Source organism: Salmo trutta, chromosome 31, assembly GCF_901001165.1.
Source record: "Salmo trutta chromosome 31, fSalTru1.1, whole genome shotgun sequence".
NCBI lineage: Eukaryota > Metazoa > Chordata > Actinopteri > Salmoniformes > Salmonidae > Salmo > Salmo trutta.
The window spans coordinates 9,655,913-9,670,964 of record NC_042987.1 but is presented as its reverse complement, the minus strand read 5'-3'; the positions used below and the strand labels follow the sequence as shown (position 1 = coordinate 9,670,964).

Here is a 15,052-nt window from a genome sequence, read left to right as displayed (position 1 = left end):
CCCCCCCTCTCTCCCTCCACTCTCTCTTCTGTCTCTCTTTCCCTCCATTCTCCCTCTTTCTCCTCTCTCTCCCTCTCTCTTCATTCTCCCTTCGCTCCATTCTCTCGCCTCTCTCCCCTTCTCGCCCCCTTTACTCTCTCTCTCCGTTCTACCTCACCATCTCTCTCTCAAGTGTGGGCAGGTATCAGCTTTACATACTGATCCACTGATCCTACTGTGGGCTGATGAGACTACCATAGTTATTGGCTAATTAATTACAAATGCATGCAGACAGAGAAGGAGAGATAGAGAGGGGGAGAGGGATGGTGGGGCGGGGCGGGGGTAGCGATGCGACAGAGAAAGGGGGAGAGGGAGGGGGGTGGTGAGAGAGATGGGGGGGGCGAGATGTGAGAGAGAGCGGGAGCGGGAGAGTGGGAGAAAGATGAGAGAGGAATTGTGAAGTGAGTGGTGGGAGGAAAGGAGAAGATTTCTGTATCGTTGTTTACTTTAAAGACCCGTTTCCACCTCGGCCATTAATGCAGTCAGTAATTCTTGCGTGTGACTCATCGGCTCTTTATAAAGTAGGTCAGTAGGTTTTTTTTTGCTCAAAGTTCTAATAAGACTTGCAGAGTTCTAAAAGCCCCCGAGTTCTCATGTTCTGGGGGGGGAATCACACAGAGATTCAAGGCTCCCACGCTCACCTCCACAGTGTCATGGCAAAAATTGTGGAATAGATAATTCTACCCCAAACATGTCTCACTAGATGTCAATGGTTATCCTTTTCGTTCTATTGTAGTAACTAGTCCTACATTGTATATATGCCTAAAATGATCCCATGTCTGTCTCAAGGCAGGTAGCCTAGTGGTTAAAGCATTGGGCCAGTAACTGAAAGGTGAAAAAAATCTGTCAAAGTGCCCTTGACCAAGGCAGTTAACCCTAAATGCTCCTGTAAGTCGCCCTGGATAAGAGCGTGTGCTAAATGACTAAACTGTTAAAACATTTAAATGGAAGGCATTGATTCTGGCCCTTAGCACGAGTCAGGATCAGCTTTGGCATACCCCTTCCCTAAATATTTATGGGGTGAATTTCAATTCTCACTTATGGTCAGTGTTGGCAACAGCATGTTAGAAGGGACAACAGCAGACATAACTTCACATGAGTGATACGCGGCGTCTGCCGCTCCCCCTTTTAACAGCTTTCTTAACTCATCCTCCCCATCTGTCCATCTGCAACCCTCCCAATCTGGCTGGCCCCTGCCAGCAAGTACGTATGTGTGCTCGCAAGTGTGTGTGTTTGTGTGCTGGAGCACATTTATAGCTATTCCTTTGATTATTCTCCCCATTAAACTTTTAAACTCTCTTATTTTCTTTTTTAAGAATACTGAAAATACTCCAATATTTGTCCTTCCACAGACCTGAATTCTTTAGCTACTGCCTCATCACCTGTTCATTCCCTCCAACTGAAACACTCACTCACTCAGTAGTGTATGGACCAAGGTTGTTCTTCCTCAGACAATAGCTTACTGCCATTCCCTTTATCCAATTCTAATGTGAGAATCTTTATGTGCGTGTTCCTTTGGCCCCCCCGCTTCTCTTTCAATGAAACAGCTCAGTGGCGGCGGACGGGGCAGCGAGGCGAGAAACAGCGAGACAAAAGCCGATGAGTTTCAAAAGCTGCAAAAGGAGTGAAAGAGACAAGGAACGGAGGAGGTAGAATGAGGGAGGAGAGGGAGGAACCCTTTAAATCATCATTTGAAAGTAATTAGAAATCTGGTGGGGCCGGGCCGGGCCGGCCGCACAGATTGCCTGCTCCCGAACACAAAACCAGTAATGAAGTGGAAGGCAGAAGGGAGTGGCTGGGGACAGATTTCTTTGGGTTAGCTATACTGGCCCTAAAGTTTCCCTCAGTCTGTGTGGGTGTAAAGAAAGCTGTATTCATGAGGTGTTAACCATTTTGTTTATCTGATGGCTGAATTTATTCAAAGTGTTGCCGCTATGAGTGACAGATGGCTGCGATGTGATGGATCCGAGCAGAAGTTGACACATCGGTGGAAAAAACAGGAGAAAAGGAGAGAAAAGAGAACCCAGTAGAGAGAAACAATGTTTAATGTGTTGCCCTGCCCCAGTATCTGCGCGTTACCGATATCGATAATGAGAAGGCCTATTATATGTCTCCTATATTACGCGCAGGAAGCTCTGATTTAAACTCCCATTACACAGCTCTGAGAGCGCTATAATGTCAAAATATGTTAATTACCCGCCAAATATGGAGTTTCGCTGAACAACTATATTCAGTTACTCCCGTTATGGCCGGTATGTACTTCCAAAAAAAGGCTAAATAAACATGTCAAAACAACCGAAAAAATGCCGATTCGGCACCTCCACTCATTAGCCCACTGCCACGCACAGGTCAGAAATCTACAACAGCTCAATACATTGGGGGTGCTGAAGAGGCAATCTTTTTTGGTTTGCTTGTAAATTAGTATTTAGACATTTTTTGGAAGTACATACTGACGGTAGTGGGAGTAAATGAAGATAGCTGATCAGTTAAACTCCATATTTGGTGAGTAACTAATGTATTTTGACATGATAGCGCTTGCAGAGCTGTCAAATTGCAGTGAATCGGGGGCTTCCTGTGCGTTAAAGAGACATGTCATACGCATCGGTGACATCTCTAATGCACAGATACTGGGGCAGTGTTGCCCGTGCTATTTCGATGTTACCAATCTGGTGGTAATTAGAGGCTATCTGAGCTCACCGCTCCAACTGTTTCCTGGATCGTATGCGCATAGGAAATGTGATTGGAAAATAGCTGTGGTGAACACTGATAATGCATTTTTCATTCGAACACGTTGTGATTTTATAATTGGTTTCGACCTGCATGAAGGATGGTCTGGAATCGGTCCATGATGTAACCTAGGCCTAAAACTATTCCATGGTAGAGTTGTCCGTGATGAGATTTGAACTCGCAACCTTTAGGTTACTAGACATGTGTGTTCTAGGCCCACCCACCCTACTTTCCTTTATGCCTTATTAAGTAACCATATGTCTTATGTAAGTATATCAAACATAACGTATCATACTAATTTGAGTGTCCCGGATTTACATTCACTATGCTAAGAGACCAGGTTGGCCACCCATGGAGGATAATGTTCAAAATGTCCCGTGTGGCTCAGTTGGTAGAGCATGGTATTTGCAACGCCAGGGTTGTGGGCTCGATTCCCACGGGGGACCAGTATGGAGAAAAAAATGTATGAAATGTATGCATTCACTACTGTAAGTTGCTCTGGATAAGAGTGTCTGCTAAAATATATAAAATGTCCCTTTTGATTAATAAATCAAACACTTTAAAAGCCTTCAACAAGGTCCCTGAAACAGTCTCATAATCTATATTATTCTCTCATTCTGTGTCCTGATTCCTCAATTCACACGACATCTGAAGCCTAAACACTGTCAATTAGAGAACACGACTCAATACTCTCTAAAATGCCCCTCAATTTATCCTGGTTAAGCCGACTGCTAACTGTTGAGCTTGATGATGTATTCACACATTTATATCTATTAATGGTGGGTAGGTATAATTTTTTGTAAAAATGGGCCCTTTGAGTCTCCTCTCTCCATTGGTGAGGCGATAATTAGTGGCGAATTGCATTATGAAATAATTAGTATATGTGCGTGTGATGGCACGTGAGTTAAGCAAAGGTTAGCGGGGTGCGAGAGAGGGGCTCGACTGCCTGCCTCAACAGCTGAGGATCGATTATCTTGGACAGGCCTCTGTACCCCGCCAGCCCTAACCCTCTCACCCCTCCTTTCCTCCTCTGCCTCGATTATCTTGGACAGCCCTCTGTACCCCTCCTCTCCTAACCCTCTCACCCCTCCTTTCCTCCTCTGCCTCCATTCCCTACCGCTTATCTGACGGACAATAGATCCTAAATCGCCTCGTTTCCATCTCAATGAGTTAAGCCCAACAAGAGGCGAGGATCAGGAGACCAACTCCACACCACAAATGTCGGGCGATCACTAGAGCAAATGGGACGTCAAGGACAGGAAGAGAGGGAGGAAAGGAAGGGGAGGTGTGGGTCTCCTAAAATATATTTTTTAGGAAAATGCTAATACGTCTCGTGAAGAATAGATGGGATTTGCGAGGCTCGCTCTAATTCTGCTATTGTTGAACTCGCGTGCAGACGGGCGAGATTGACACGCCAATCACGTGAGGGAATGAGTTGTGTGTGTGAGTGTGTCAGAGCTGGAGTAGTGAAAGCATGCTCACACAATAGGTAGCTTCGGGTTGGCCGAAAGTCTGGCCAGCAGTTTAAAGAGAATCAAAAGAGGTCTTAAGAGCAAACCTGTCTCTCTCTCTCTCTCTCTCTCTCTCTCTCTCTCTCTCTCTCTCTCTCTCTCTCTCTCTCTCTCTCTCTCTCTCTCTCTCTCTCACACACACACACACAGATCTCTCTCATACATAATCGGTAATGCGAGACTCTACACAGTGTAATTTGCCTTTGATTGCTCTCTCTCTCTCTCTCTCTCTCTCTCTCTCTCTCTCTCTCTGTGAGAACACTGAGCTGTATTAGAATATGCAGACCCGTGTATTCACAGCCTAATAGAGAATAAACAGAACAATTCTCACCGCATAGAATAGAATAGCCTGCAGTGAACAGGCTATATAGGCCTAATACAGCTATAGAATCAGTCTATAGAATGTATTGAGTTACATTAGAATGGATTATAAGAGGTATTAAACTGCTTTTTTAAAAGAATGTTTCAGATTAAGGCTGTTTCCACAATCGCAGCCTATTTGATGTTGATTGTTGCAAACACTTTGCCCAAGTGTATTTTCTCACAGGCTGTTGCTTCTCTGGTAGGCCCCTACTATAGCCAACAGATCGTGTTCACAGGTAGAACTGAGTTCATAGGTCTTAGAATATTTGACATTCTGCGACAGATGGGTCTTTTGAAGGTGCCAACTAATATTAGTTCCTTCTGGAAAGGCAAGTGTTCCCTAAGAGTTGTGTGTGTGTGTGTGTGTCCGTTTTACTTTCAGAAAGAAGAGAAAATCTCTTAAAGATCTGTGACGAGGCCCAGGCCGCCTTCTAAATGTATTTTAATACCCCGTCCGATTCATCCACCATCTCTTGTTTAATGAAAGGAGTCGTGGCCGGGTCTGGCTGGGGCAGGCTCATTATGCTGCAGTTAGGTAAAGGGCTGTGTGAGAGCAGCGGAGCTTAGGGTCCCTACAGGCCGGCTCACAGGCACAATACACCAGGCGCTGCCTCCAAAGGGAGGCCCTGCCATGCCATTATACTGCCTTTGCTAACGAGCGCTTCATACGCCTTTGATATAATATCACCATTGAAATCTGGATAAATCTCCCCGCGCTAACAGCCAAATCCCATTTGATACGGGTGTGTGTATGTGACTGTGTGTGACTGTGCTGGTGAGTGTGTTGTCTCTTCACCTGGGCAGCTCTGTTCTGGCAGACGAGGTTATGGAGGCGCGCGACGCGCTGACACGCATGTTAAAACGGCCCCGGCACACCGGATTTCATTAACGAATCCCCTCTCACATGACATCTCGTGAGCCGATCTGAGCTGAGTCGGAATTAGAATAAAATCTATGTTTAAGTAGATAAAGTGGATATAGCCGTTTCTATTGAGTCAAATCTGATCTGATAACAGTTATTGGATTAAGCCACACACGGGGGGGATTAGTCAAAATATCTAGACAGGTCTTGGTGAATAGAGTTATGGAATTATGAATGACAATGAAACTGGGGCACTTTTTTGGGTTTGTAGTCCAATATCTCATACATTTGTGAAGCATGGATGTAGGCCGACACAAGATTTGGACAGACCTTTCAAGTTTGTATTGTCACATGCGCTAGTATGGGCGGCAGGTAGCATATCGCTAAAGAGCGTTGGGCCAGTAACCAAAAGGCCGGTGGTTCGAATCTCCGAGCTGGCAAGGTGGGGGAAAAAATCTGCCGTTCTGCCCTTAAGCAAGGCAGTTAACCCCCAACAACTGCTCCGATGAAGTAGATGTCGATTCAGAATGGTTGGGTTGAATGCAGAAGACACATTTCAGTTGGAATGCATTCAGTTGTGCAACTGCCGTTCTGGCTTGCTCTTTCCCAACAGTGGTGTAATCATTATCAGTAGTACTATATATGTTTTTAAGTCAAGGAGAACAAAAACACACGAGAAATAGAAATAAGAAGAACATGAGATAGTAAAGTAAGCTATATACAGGGTCAGTGCCAATACCATATTTACAGTGTGAAGGTATACTGGAGTGGTAGGGTTAGATACAGTGCCATCGGAAAGTATTCAGACCAGTTGACTTTTTCCACATTATGTTACGTTACAGCCTTATTCTAAAATTGATTAAATAATAAAAAATATTCTCAGCAATCTACACACAATACCCCACAATGACAAAACAAAAACTGTTTTTTATAGATTTTTGCTAATTAATAAACTTTAAAAACCGGAAACATGACATTTACATAAGTATTCAGACCCTTTACTCAGTACTTTGTTGAAGCACATTTGGCAGTGATTACAGCCTTGATTCTTCTTGGGTATGATGCTACAAGCTTGGCACACCTACATTTGGAAAGCTTATCCCATTCCTCTCTGCAGATCCTCCCAAGCTCTGTCAGGTTGGGTGGGGAGCATCGTTGCGCAGCTATTTTCAGGTCTCTCCAGAGATGTTCGATAGGGTTTAGGTCCAGGCTCTGGCTGGGCCACTCAAGGACATTCAGAGACTTGTCCCGAAGCCACTACTGCATTGTCTGGGCTGTGTGCTTAGGGTTGTTGTCCTGTTGTTGTCCTGTTGGAAGGTGAACCTTCACCCCGGTCTGGAGGTCCTGAGCGCTCTGGAGCAGGTTTTCATCAAGGATCTCTCTGTACTTTGCTCCATTTATCTTTCCCTCAATCCTGACTAGTCTCCCAGTCCATGCCACTGAAAAACATTCCCACAGCATGATGCTGCCACCACCATGCTTCACCATAGAGATGGTGCCAGATTTACTCCAGAGGTGACGGTTGCCATTCAGACCAAAGAATTCAATCTTGGTTTCATCAGATCAGAGAATCTTGTTTCTCATGGTCTGAGAGTCTTTAGATGCCTTTTGGCAAACTCCAAGCGGGCTGTCATGTGCCTTTTACTGAAGAGTGGCTTCCGTATGGACACTCTACCATAAAGGCCTGATTGGTGGATGGCTGCAGAGATGGTTGTCCTTCTGAAAGTTTCTCCCATCTCCACAGAGGAACTAGAGCTCTGTCAGAATGACCATCAAGTTCTTGGTCACCTCCCTGACCAAGGCCCTTCTCCCCCGATTGCTCAGTTTGGCCGGGCGGCCAGCTCTAGGAAGAGTCTTGGTGGTTCCAAACTTCTTCCATTGAAGAATGATGGCGGCCACTGTGTTCTTGTGGACCTTCAATGCTGCAGACATTTTTTGGTACCCTTCCCCAGATCTGTGCCTCAACACAATGCCGTCTCGGAGCTCTATTGACAATTCCTTCGACCTCATGGCTTGGTTTTGGTCTGACATGCACTGTCAACTGTGGGACCTTATATAGACAGGTATGTGCCTTTCCAAATCATGTCCAATCAATTAAATTTACTACAGGTGGACTACAATCAAGTTATAGAAACATCTCAAGGATGATTAATGGAAACAGGATACACCTGAACTCAACTTCGAGTCTCATAGCAAGGGGTTTGAATGCTTATAAATAAGGTATTTCTGTTTTCTATTTCTAATAAATTCGCAAAAATTCATAACAACCTGTTATCGCTTTGTCATTATGGGGTATTGTGTGCAGATTGCTGAGGATTTTTATTTTATTTCATCCATTTTAGAATAAGGCTGTAACGTAACAAAATGTGGAAAAAGTCAAGGGGTCTAAATACTTTACGAATGCACTGTATATGATGATTGCATGCACGTGTGTGTAGAATGTGCATAGCACTCTATTAGTGTATAAGCATCCTTTACAGTGGTGCCGTGCCCCGGATCTACAGTTGCGCTGGGCTTCCTGTTGAGTACATTTGAGGGGTGAATGTAGCACACGTGTGCTAGCAGAGGTCCCGAGTTCGTGCCAGGTATTGGCCGAATTGGGAGGAAGTGTTACTCGCTACGCAAGCAACGTCCTTTACACATAGAGAAGATATAAGGGTCAATGCAGATAGTCCGTGTCGCCATTTTGTTCGCTACTTAGCAGTCTTATGGCTTGGGGATAGAAGCTGTTCAGAAGCCTGTTGGTGTCAGACTTAATTCTCCGGTACCACTTGCTGTGCACAAACAGCGAAAAAAGTCTATGGCTTGGGTGGCTGGAGTCTTTCCTTTCACACCACCTGAAATGATATGTGGCGTCCTGGATGGCAGGGAGCTCGGCCCCAGTAATGTACTGGGCTGTCCATACCACCCTCTGTAGCGCCATGCAATCGAGGGCGGTGCAGTTGCCATAGCAAGCAGTGCTGCGGCCAGTCAAGGTGCTCTCAATGGTGCAGCTGTATAACTTTTTAGGATTTGAGGGCCCATGCCAAATTATTAAACCTCCTGAGGGGGAAGAGGCGCTGTTGCGCCTTCTTCACGACTGTTTTTTTGCGTGTGTGTGAAGCTCTCGACCCGCTCCACTGCAGCCCCGCCAATGTGGTTGGGGGCGTCCTCACCCTCCTGTTTCCTGTAGTCCACGATCAGCTCCTTAGTCTTACTGACGTTGACGGAGAGGTTGTTGTCCTGGTGTAACAGTGTAGTCCCTCTCTTCGCCCCAACCTGGGCTCGAATCAGGGACCCTTGCACACATCAACAACTGACACCCAAGAAGCATCGTTACCCATCGCGCCACAAAAGCCGCGGCCCTTGCGACGCAAGGGGAACAACCACTTCAGGTCTCAGAGCGAGTGACGTCACTGATTGAAACGCTATTAGCGCGCACCACCGCTAACTAACTAGCCATTTCACATCGGTTACACTGGCACCACACTGCAAGGTCCCTGACATCCTCTCTGTAGGCTGTCTCATCGTCACCAGTGATCAGGCCTACGAACTTTGTGTCTCCAGCAAACTTGATGATGGTGTTGGCGTCGTGCATGGCCATGCATTCGTGGGTGAACAGGGAGTACAGGAGGGGACTAAACACACGCCCTCGTGGGGCCCCCTTGTTGAGGGTCAGCGTGGCGGCAGTAATGTTGCATACCCTCACTACCTGGGGTCGGCCCACCAGGAAGTCCAAGATCCATTTGCAGAGGGAGGTGTTCAGTCCCAGGTGTTCAGTCCCAGGCATTTTCACTTTTGTTAGCAAAATTTGAATGTATATTACACGTTTTCATTTACAGGATAGCTAGGCTCACAGTGGTAGGCCTACCCTTTCTTCAGGGTTTGGGTTATTAGGGGAAAGAGACGCTGATCTGTCAAGGACAAACAAATGTGCCCTCTTAAAGGGTTGTGGGGCTTTTGGGGTTGGGACAGGGCTACAGAATACAATTTCCCCTCATAATTGGTGCTTTACGAAAAGGGATGGATAGGCTTCTGTTCAAAGCTTCCCAACCAAACATATCAGCCTGATCTCATAGATTAGACATAACATTGGTAAAAGTAAATCCGTAACACTCAAATTAGTATGATATGTTAGGTTTGGTATAGTTACATAAGACAGAAGGTTACTTAAGGCAAAACAAAAGAAGGGTGGTTGGTGGAGGTGGATGGGTAGGCATATAATGAAAATGTTTAGTGACCCAAAAGTTGCGTGTTCAAATCTCTTCACGGACAACTTTAACATTTTGGCTAATTAGAAACTTTTCAACTACTTACTACTTTTTAGCTACTTAGCATGTTAGCGAACCCTTCCCCTAACCCTAACCTTGACCCTTTAACCTAACTCCTAACCTTAACCTTAAACTTAACCCTAACCCATAGCCTAGCTAAAGTTAGCCAGCTAGCTAAAGTTAGCCACAAAAAAATGAGAAGTCGTAACATATAATACGTTTTGCAAACTCATTGCATATTGCACATTTGCAAATTCTAAACATATTGTTCGTTTGGCAAATTCATAAAATAAGAATTGTAGTACGTAACATATCATCCTTAATGGATGATGGACATCCACAAATGAATACATACCATACGAAACGTAACATATCATACTAAATGGAGTGATTTGGGTTTAGGTACAGAATAATACAAAATACTCTGAGACCAGGTTGAACATATCAATCTTCTGGTAAAGAACCTGATATGACCCTGTGGATAATGCATCAATAGCCTAATGATCCAGTAAATTGTAGGCTGCCTGGCATACAGCAGAGAACAATAAAAGTCCCGTAGCCTATACATTGTCCATAATGACCAATATTTGTCTTCATATGCGACTGTAGCTATACTGTCTGTTATCCGAGTGCTTTGTCCTCTAGCTCAGGGGCACTGCGCATCACAGCGCCCCGCGTGTGTTTGTGCGCAGACTCATTTAACAGACCAACACACATAAATAATCAACGGAAACGAAACATATTAAATCAAGCCTTGCCTTTAGACCACATATCTGTGCCAAGTTTTTCCGACACAGTCCAGGAATCTCTAAGCAGGCTTAGAGGTCTTTTAGAAGTCCCCTTTCCGTTTTCAACGCGCGGATTGGTTACGGTGCAGCTCATTTGCATGCACCGCCGTATAAACCCTCCCGCCACTGCAGCCCTCTCGCGCTGGGAGAGCACACCTCGGAGCGAGCGCAGCAGAGAGAGTTCGCTTATCACCTCGTCATCCTAAAACGAACACTGTCGTACCCAACGAGACTCGGAAAGTGCTTTTGTTTGAATAAATAGTTGAGCTAAGTGCAGCCAGTTTAGTGTTTTTTTTATTTTTTTATTTCAATTTGGCAGGATGGGTATGAGAGGGTGGAATTGGTGGGTGTTGTTGTTCACCTCACTGGCTGTCCTGCCCGCTCTCACGGAGGGAAAGACAGTGAAGTATGAGACATTTGAGGAGGACGCCCCGGCGACTGTCATCGGAAACTTGGCCAAGGACATTTCAATCAGCCCCTCCTCGGGCTCCAAGACAAATTTCAGGATGATGAAGCAGTTCAACTCGTCTTTTATCCGTTTGAGGGAGAGCGACGGACAGCTGACTATCGGAGAGAGAATTGACAGAGAGAGAATTTGCAAACACACCCTTCACTGCCTCATCGCATTTGATGTGGTCAGCTTCTCCAAAGAGCAGTTCAAACTCATCCACGTCGAGGTGGAGGTCAAGGACATCAACGACAATTCCCCCGAGTTCCCCCGGAAAGAGTCGAGTCTGGAGATCTCCGAAAACACAGCTGTGGGCACGCGGATCCCGTTAGACTTCGCTGTGGATGAGGACGTGGGTTTGAATTACATCCAGAGCTACCAGATATCCGTTAACAGTCACTTCACCATAGATGTGCTTAGCAGAGCCGACGGGGTTAAATATGCGGAGCTTGTGCTCATGAAGGAGCTGGACCGCGAGACACAGGCTTCCTATGCGCTGGAGCTGGTTGCTATGGATGGTGGCAACCCGTCCCGCACGGGAACGACTCGCATCAACGTCAAGGTGAAAGACTACAATGACAACAGCCCAGTATTCGACAGGAACAATTTCTCAGTGGACCTCCCTGAGGACGCACCGGTAGGGTTTCTCTTACTGGACCTGAACGCAGAAGACCCGGATGAGGGGCTGAATGGGGAGGTGGTGTATGGGTTCGGTAACCAGGTGCCATCAGAGATTCGACAACTTTTCAGAGTGGACCGCAAAACGGGACGCCTCACCCTCGAGAGCCCCATTGACTTTGAAAGCAAAAAAACGTACGAATTCGACGTCCAGGCGACTGACCTGGGTCCAAACCCGAGTCCGGCTATCTGTAAGATAGTGGTGCAGGTGCAGGACGTTAACGACAACGCGCCAGAGATCTCCATCACGCCTATGACCTCCATCACGGCGGGAATCGCCTATATCACGGAGTCTGCGGCACGCGAGAGTTTTGTGGCTCTGGTCAGCACCTCGGACAGGGACTCTGGTGCTAACGGACAGGTGCACTGCACGCTCTACGGCCACGACCACTTCAGGTTGCAGCAGGCGTACGAGGACAGCTTCATGATCGTGAGCACGAGCCCGTTGGACCGGGAGAAAATCCCTGAGTATAATCTAACAGTGGTGGCAGAGGACCTGGGTTCCCCACCATTCAGAACCATCACCCAGTACACCATCCGGTTAACGGATGAGAATGACAATGCCCCTGTGTTCAGTAAGCCGGTGTATGAAGTGGCTGTGGTGGAGAATAATGCCCCGGGTGCTTACATCACCACGGTGGTCGCCAGGGACATGGACTTGGGCCACAACGGTAAGGTGAGCTACAAGCTCGCTGACACCTATGTCATGGGCTCTCCGGTGTCCGCTTTTGTCTCACTGGACCCCGCGAGTGGCTCCCTTTATGCACTCAGGAGCTTCAACTATGAAGTCATGAAACAGCTCGAGCTCCGCATCACAGCCAGCGACGGTGGGTCCCCGCCCCTCACCGGAACCACGACCGTTAACATTAGGATAGTGGACCAAAACGACAACGCACCTGTCATCAACCAGCCCGTGCTCAATAATGGGTCCGCGGAGGTTCTGCTGCCCCGGGATGCGCCCTCAGGCTATGTTATCACCCGGGTGGAGGCGCGAGATGCTGATGAGGGCTTGAATGCAGAGCTGTCCTACAGACTTGCCTTTGGAGAGGCGTCCGTGTTCTCCGTTAACAAAGCCACCGGAGAGGTCTACCTCAACCGCGTGCTCAGTCACGGCGTGGACGAGACCCTGCGCGTGACCGTCACGGTGAGTGACAACGGGAGACCTGCGCTCACCACCGCCGCCACGCTTCACTTCCTCATCATTGCGGGCGCCCCTCCGAGCGACAGGACCGTGTACCGGGCCGGCAGCAGGGAGGCAGGGGAGCACGCACAGTGGGACCTGTCAGTGGTGATTATCATCGTCCTCGCGGGGAGCTGCACGCTCCTGCTGTTAGCCATCATCTTCATCGCCACCACCTGCAACCGGCGGAAACGGGAGAAGACTGGAGATGACACCGACTCGTACGGGGAGAAGGAGACTCTGGAAAGAGGCAAAAACAACAGCGACAACCCGCTGCTGCCGCTCCACGGAGTCGTGGGAGGGTTTGAAGCCCACACCTTCTCGAGCCAGCCCGGTTTTGCCGGGGAACACACTGGTAGCAGTGACCTGTGCTCTGCCTCAGAAGACGGGAGCGAGGCCCCGTGCGTCTACGAACCGGACAGCAAACCCAAGGTGAGATTCTGCTCCCTCTCCCCTTTCCCCTCATTCTCTTTCTCTGTATGTGCCCTCAGCCTCACACAGTGATCTTGTAATGTGTTACTGTCCATGGTGCTGAACTGTGCTGTTTCTATCTCTTTTCCGCAGGGCTACTCCACTCTGCCTGGCTACGGAAACGGCTACAATAACGGTAAAGAAGTGGTCAGACCAATCACCATCTGGAAGGGCAACTCCTACACCACCATCTCCGCAAGAGACCCTGCATTCAGCGGTAAGGACAGCGGGAAAGGCGACAGTGACTTTAACGACAGCGATAGTGACATCAGTGGCACCGACCTGAAGAAGGAGGGAGTACCGGTACCCCCCATGGGCGGCCAGAGTGGTAAGAGATACTTCTATTTCTTTATCATAACCATTACAGTCATTCGAAAGAAGTCAATGTGTACGGCGTTTTGCTTTTCTATTTGGTCGCACAAGAAGACTAACCTCTAACCCCTCCCTTCTCTATCTCTCTCTCTCTCTCTCTCTCTCTCTCTCTCTCTCTCTCTCTCTCTCTCTCTCTCTCTCAGGTCTATGGGCGTGTACCAGTGAGTGTAAGATTCTGGGTCACTCTGACCGCTGCTGGAGCCCTTCCACCGTCCACGCTAACACCGGTCCCTCGCCCGTCCCCACCCCTACCGGCCAGACCCTCTCCTCCTTCAACAGTCTCTCCAAGACGGCCTCGCTGCCCCGAGACTCGCTCCGACGGGACAATTATTACCAGGCGCACATCCCCAAAACAACCGGCCTGCAGAGTGTGTACGAGAAGGTTCTGCATAGAGAATATGACTATGTCCTGGTCACTCCTCCCTTACCCATGAGAGTTCAGGAGATTAGTGAAATCACTATCCCAGTCTACGGTCCGACCACGACACGGTGTCCCAGCAATGAAGTCTAAAGAATAACCTAAATAACAGCATTCAAAAATGTGTTTCATTTAATTTATAAAACCATGACAAGGAGAATTACATGTTGCTTACAAACGGTTGAGATTATTTGTCATGTAAATTAGTTTGTATATCCTAAAGAATATTTGTGTATTTTGAATTTTTAAGTGTTTCAATGTAAAAGTCACATTTGGACTCTATATCCAATCACTGTTAAGACTTTGTTGGACATATACTGTGTAACTTATGCAAGGATTTGTACATAAAGAGAGTTTATTTTTTATAAAAATCATAATTCAACACATATGAATTGTAGTTATACTGATTCTAAGGCATGCCTACTATTCAAATGGCCCAGAAACCACGGTTTGATGCCGGAGACCCAATGTATCAAGTTGATAACTATGTATGAATTTATTTAAATGCAATGATGTAATAATTGTTTCGATTTTCTATCACCATATTCGAAAGAAAATAAACGTTGAAATACCGTTTTGAAACTTTAATCTTGTCCCCGACTTATTTCTGTTCACTCACTCCTACATCAACCTATTTTAAGACATGCTACTCTTAGTCCTGGAGGAATATGGGAGCGCAATAAAAAGTGCTTCTATGCTATTAAACAGAGGCATAATCCTTAATCAAGGCACTTTGCCCCTTTGACAATGAAATAATAGCCCTAATCTGTTGTACAATTGGATCCGAGAGGTGTCACTATTGAAAAAACTGTGCGCTCTGACAGGGGAGTGAAGGATGACATTTCACCTACAACCGAATATAAACGACGAACCTCGTCTCGTCTACATTTGATTGATAATTTAGTTTGACTATTGGCAACAAAACGATCTTGCGGTCTAGTCATT

At 46.9% G+C, this 15,052-nt stretch overlaps 1 protein-coding gene across 1 annotated transcript; it reads left to right on the top strand.

Moving 5' to 3' along the window:
• The first annotated feature begins 10,697 nt into the window (after positions 1-10,697).
• On the top strand, positions 10,698-14,675 carry LOC115169461 (protocadherin-8). Its single transcript, XM_029725105.1, has 3 exons — positions 10,698-13,278; positions 13,411-13,645; positions 13,833-14,675. The coding sequence occupies exons 1-3, from the start codon at positions 10,861-10,863 to the stop codon at positions 14,198-14,200; spliced, it is 3,021 nt and encodes a 1,006-aa protein (XP_029580965.1). The 5' UTR covers positions 10,698-10,860; the 3' UTR covers positions 14,201-14,675.
• Positions 14,676-15,052: the final 377 nt, after the last annotated feature.

What these genes read in the sequence shown, in the direction of transcription:
- LOC115169461 (XM_029725105.1), top strand. Translation starts at nt 10,861, where the DNA reads ATGGGTATGAGAGGGTGGAATTGGTGGGTGTTGTTGTTCACCTCACTG. An exon ending in AACCGGACAGCAAACCCAAG is followed by an intron (nt 13,279 to 13,410) that starts GTGAGATTCTGC and finishes TCTTTTCCGCAG; the next exon opens with GGCTACTCCACTCTGCCTGG. An exon ending in CCCCATGGGCGGCCAGAGTG is followed by an intron (nt 13,646 to 13,832) that starts GTAAGAGATACT and finishes TCTCTCTCTCAG; the next exon opens with GTCTATGGGCGTGTACCAGT.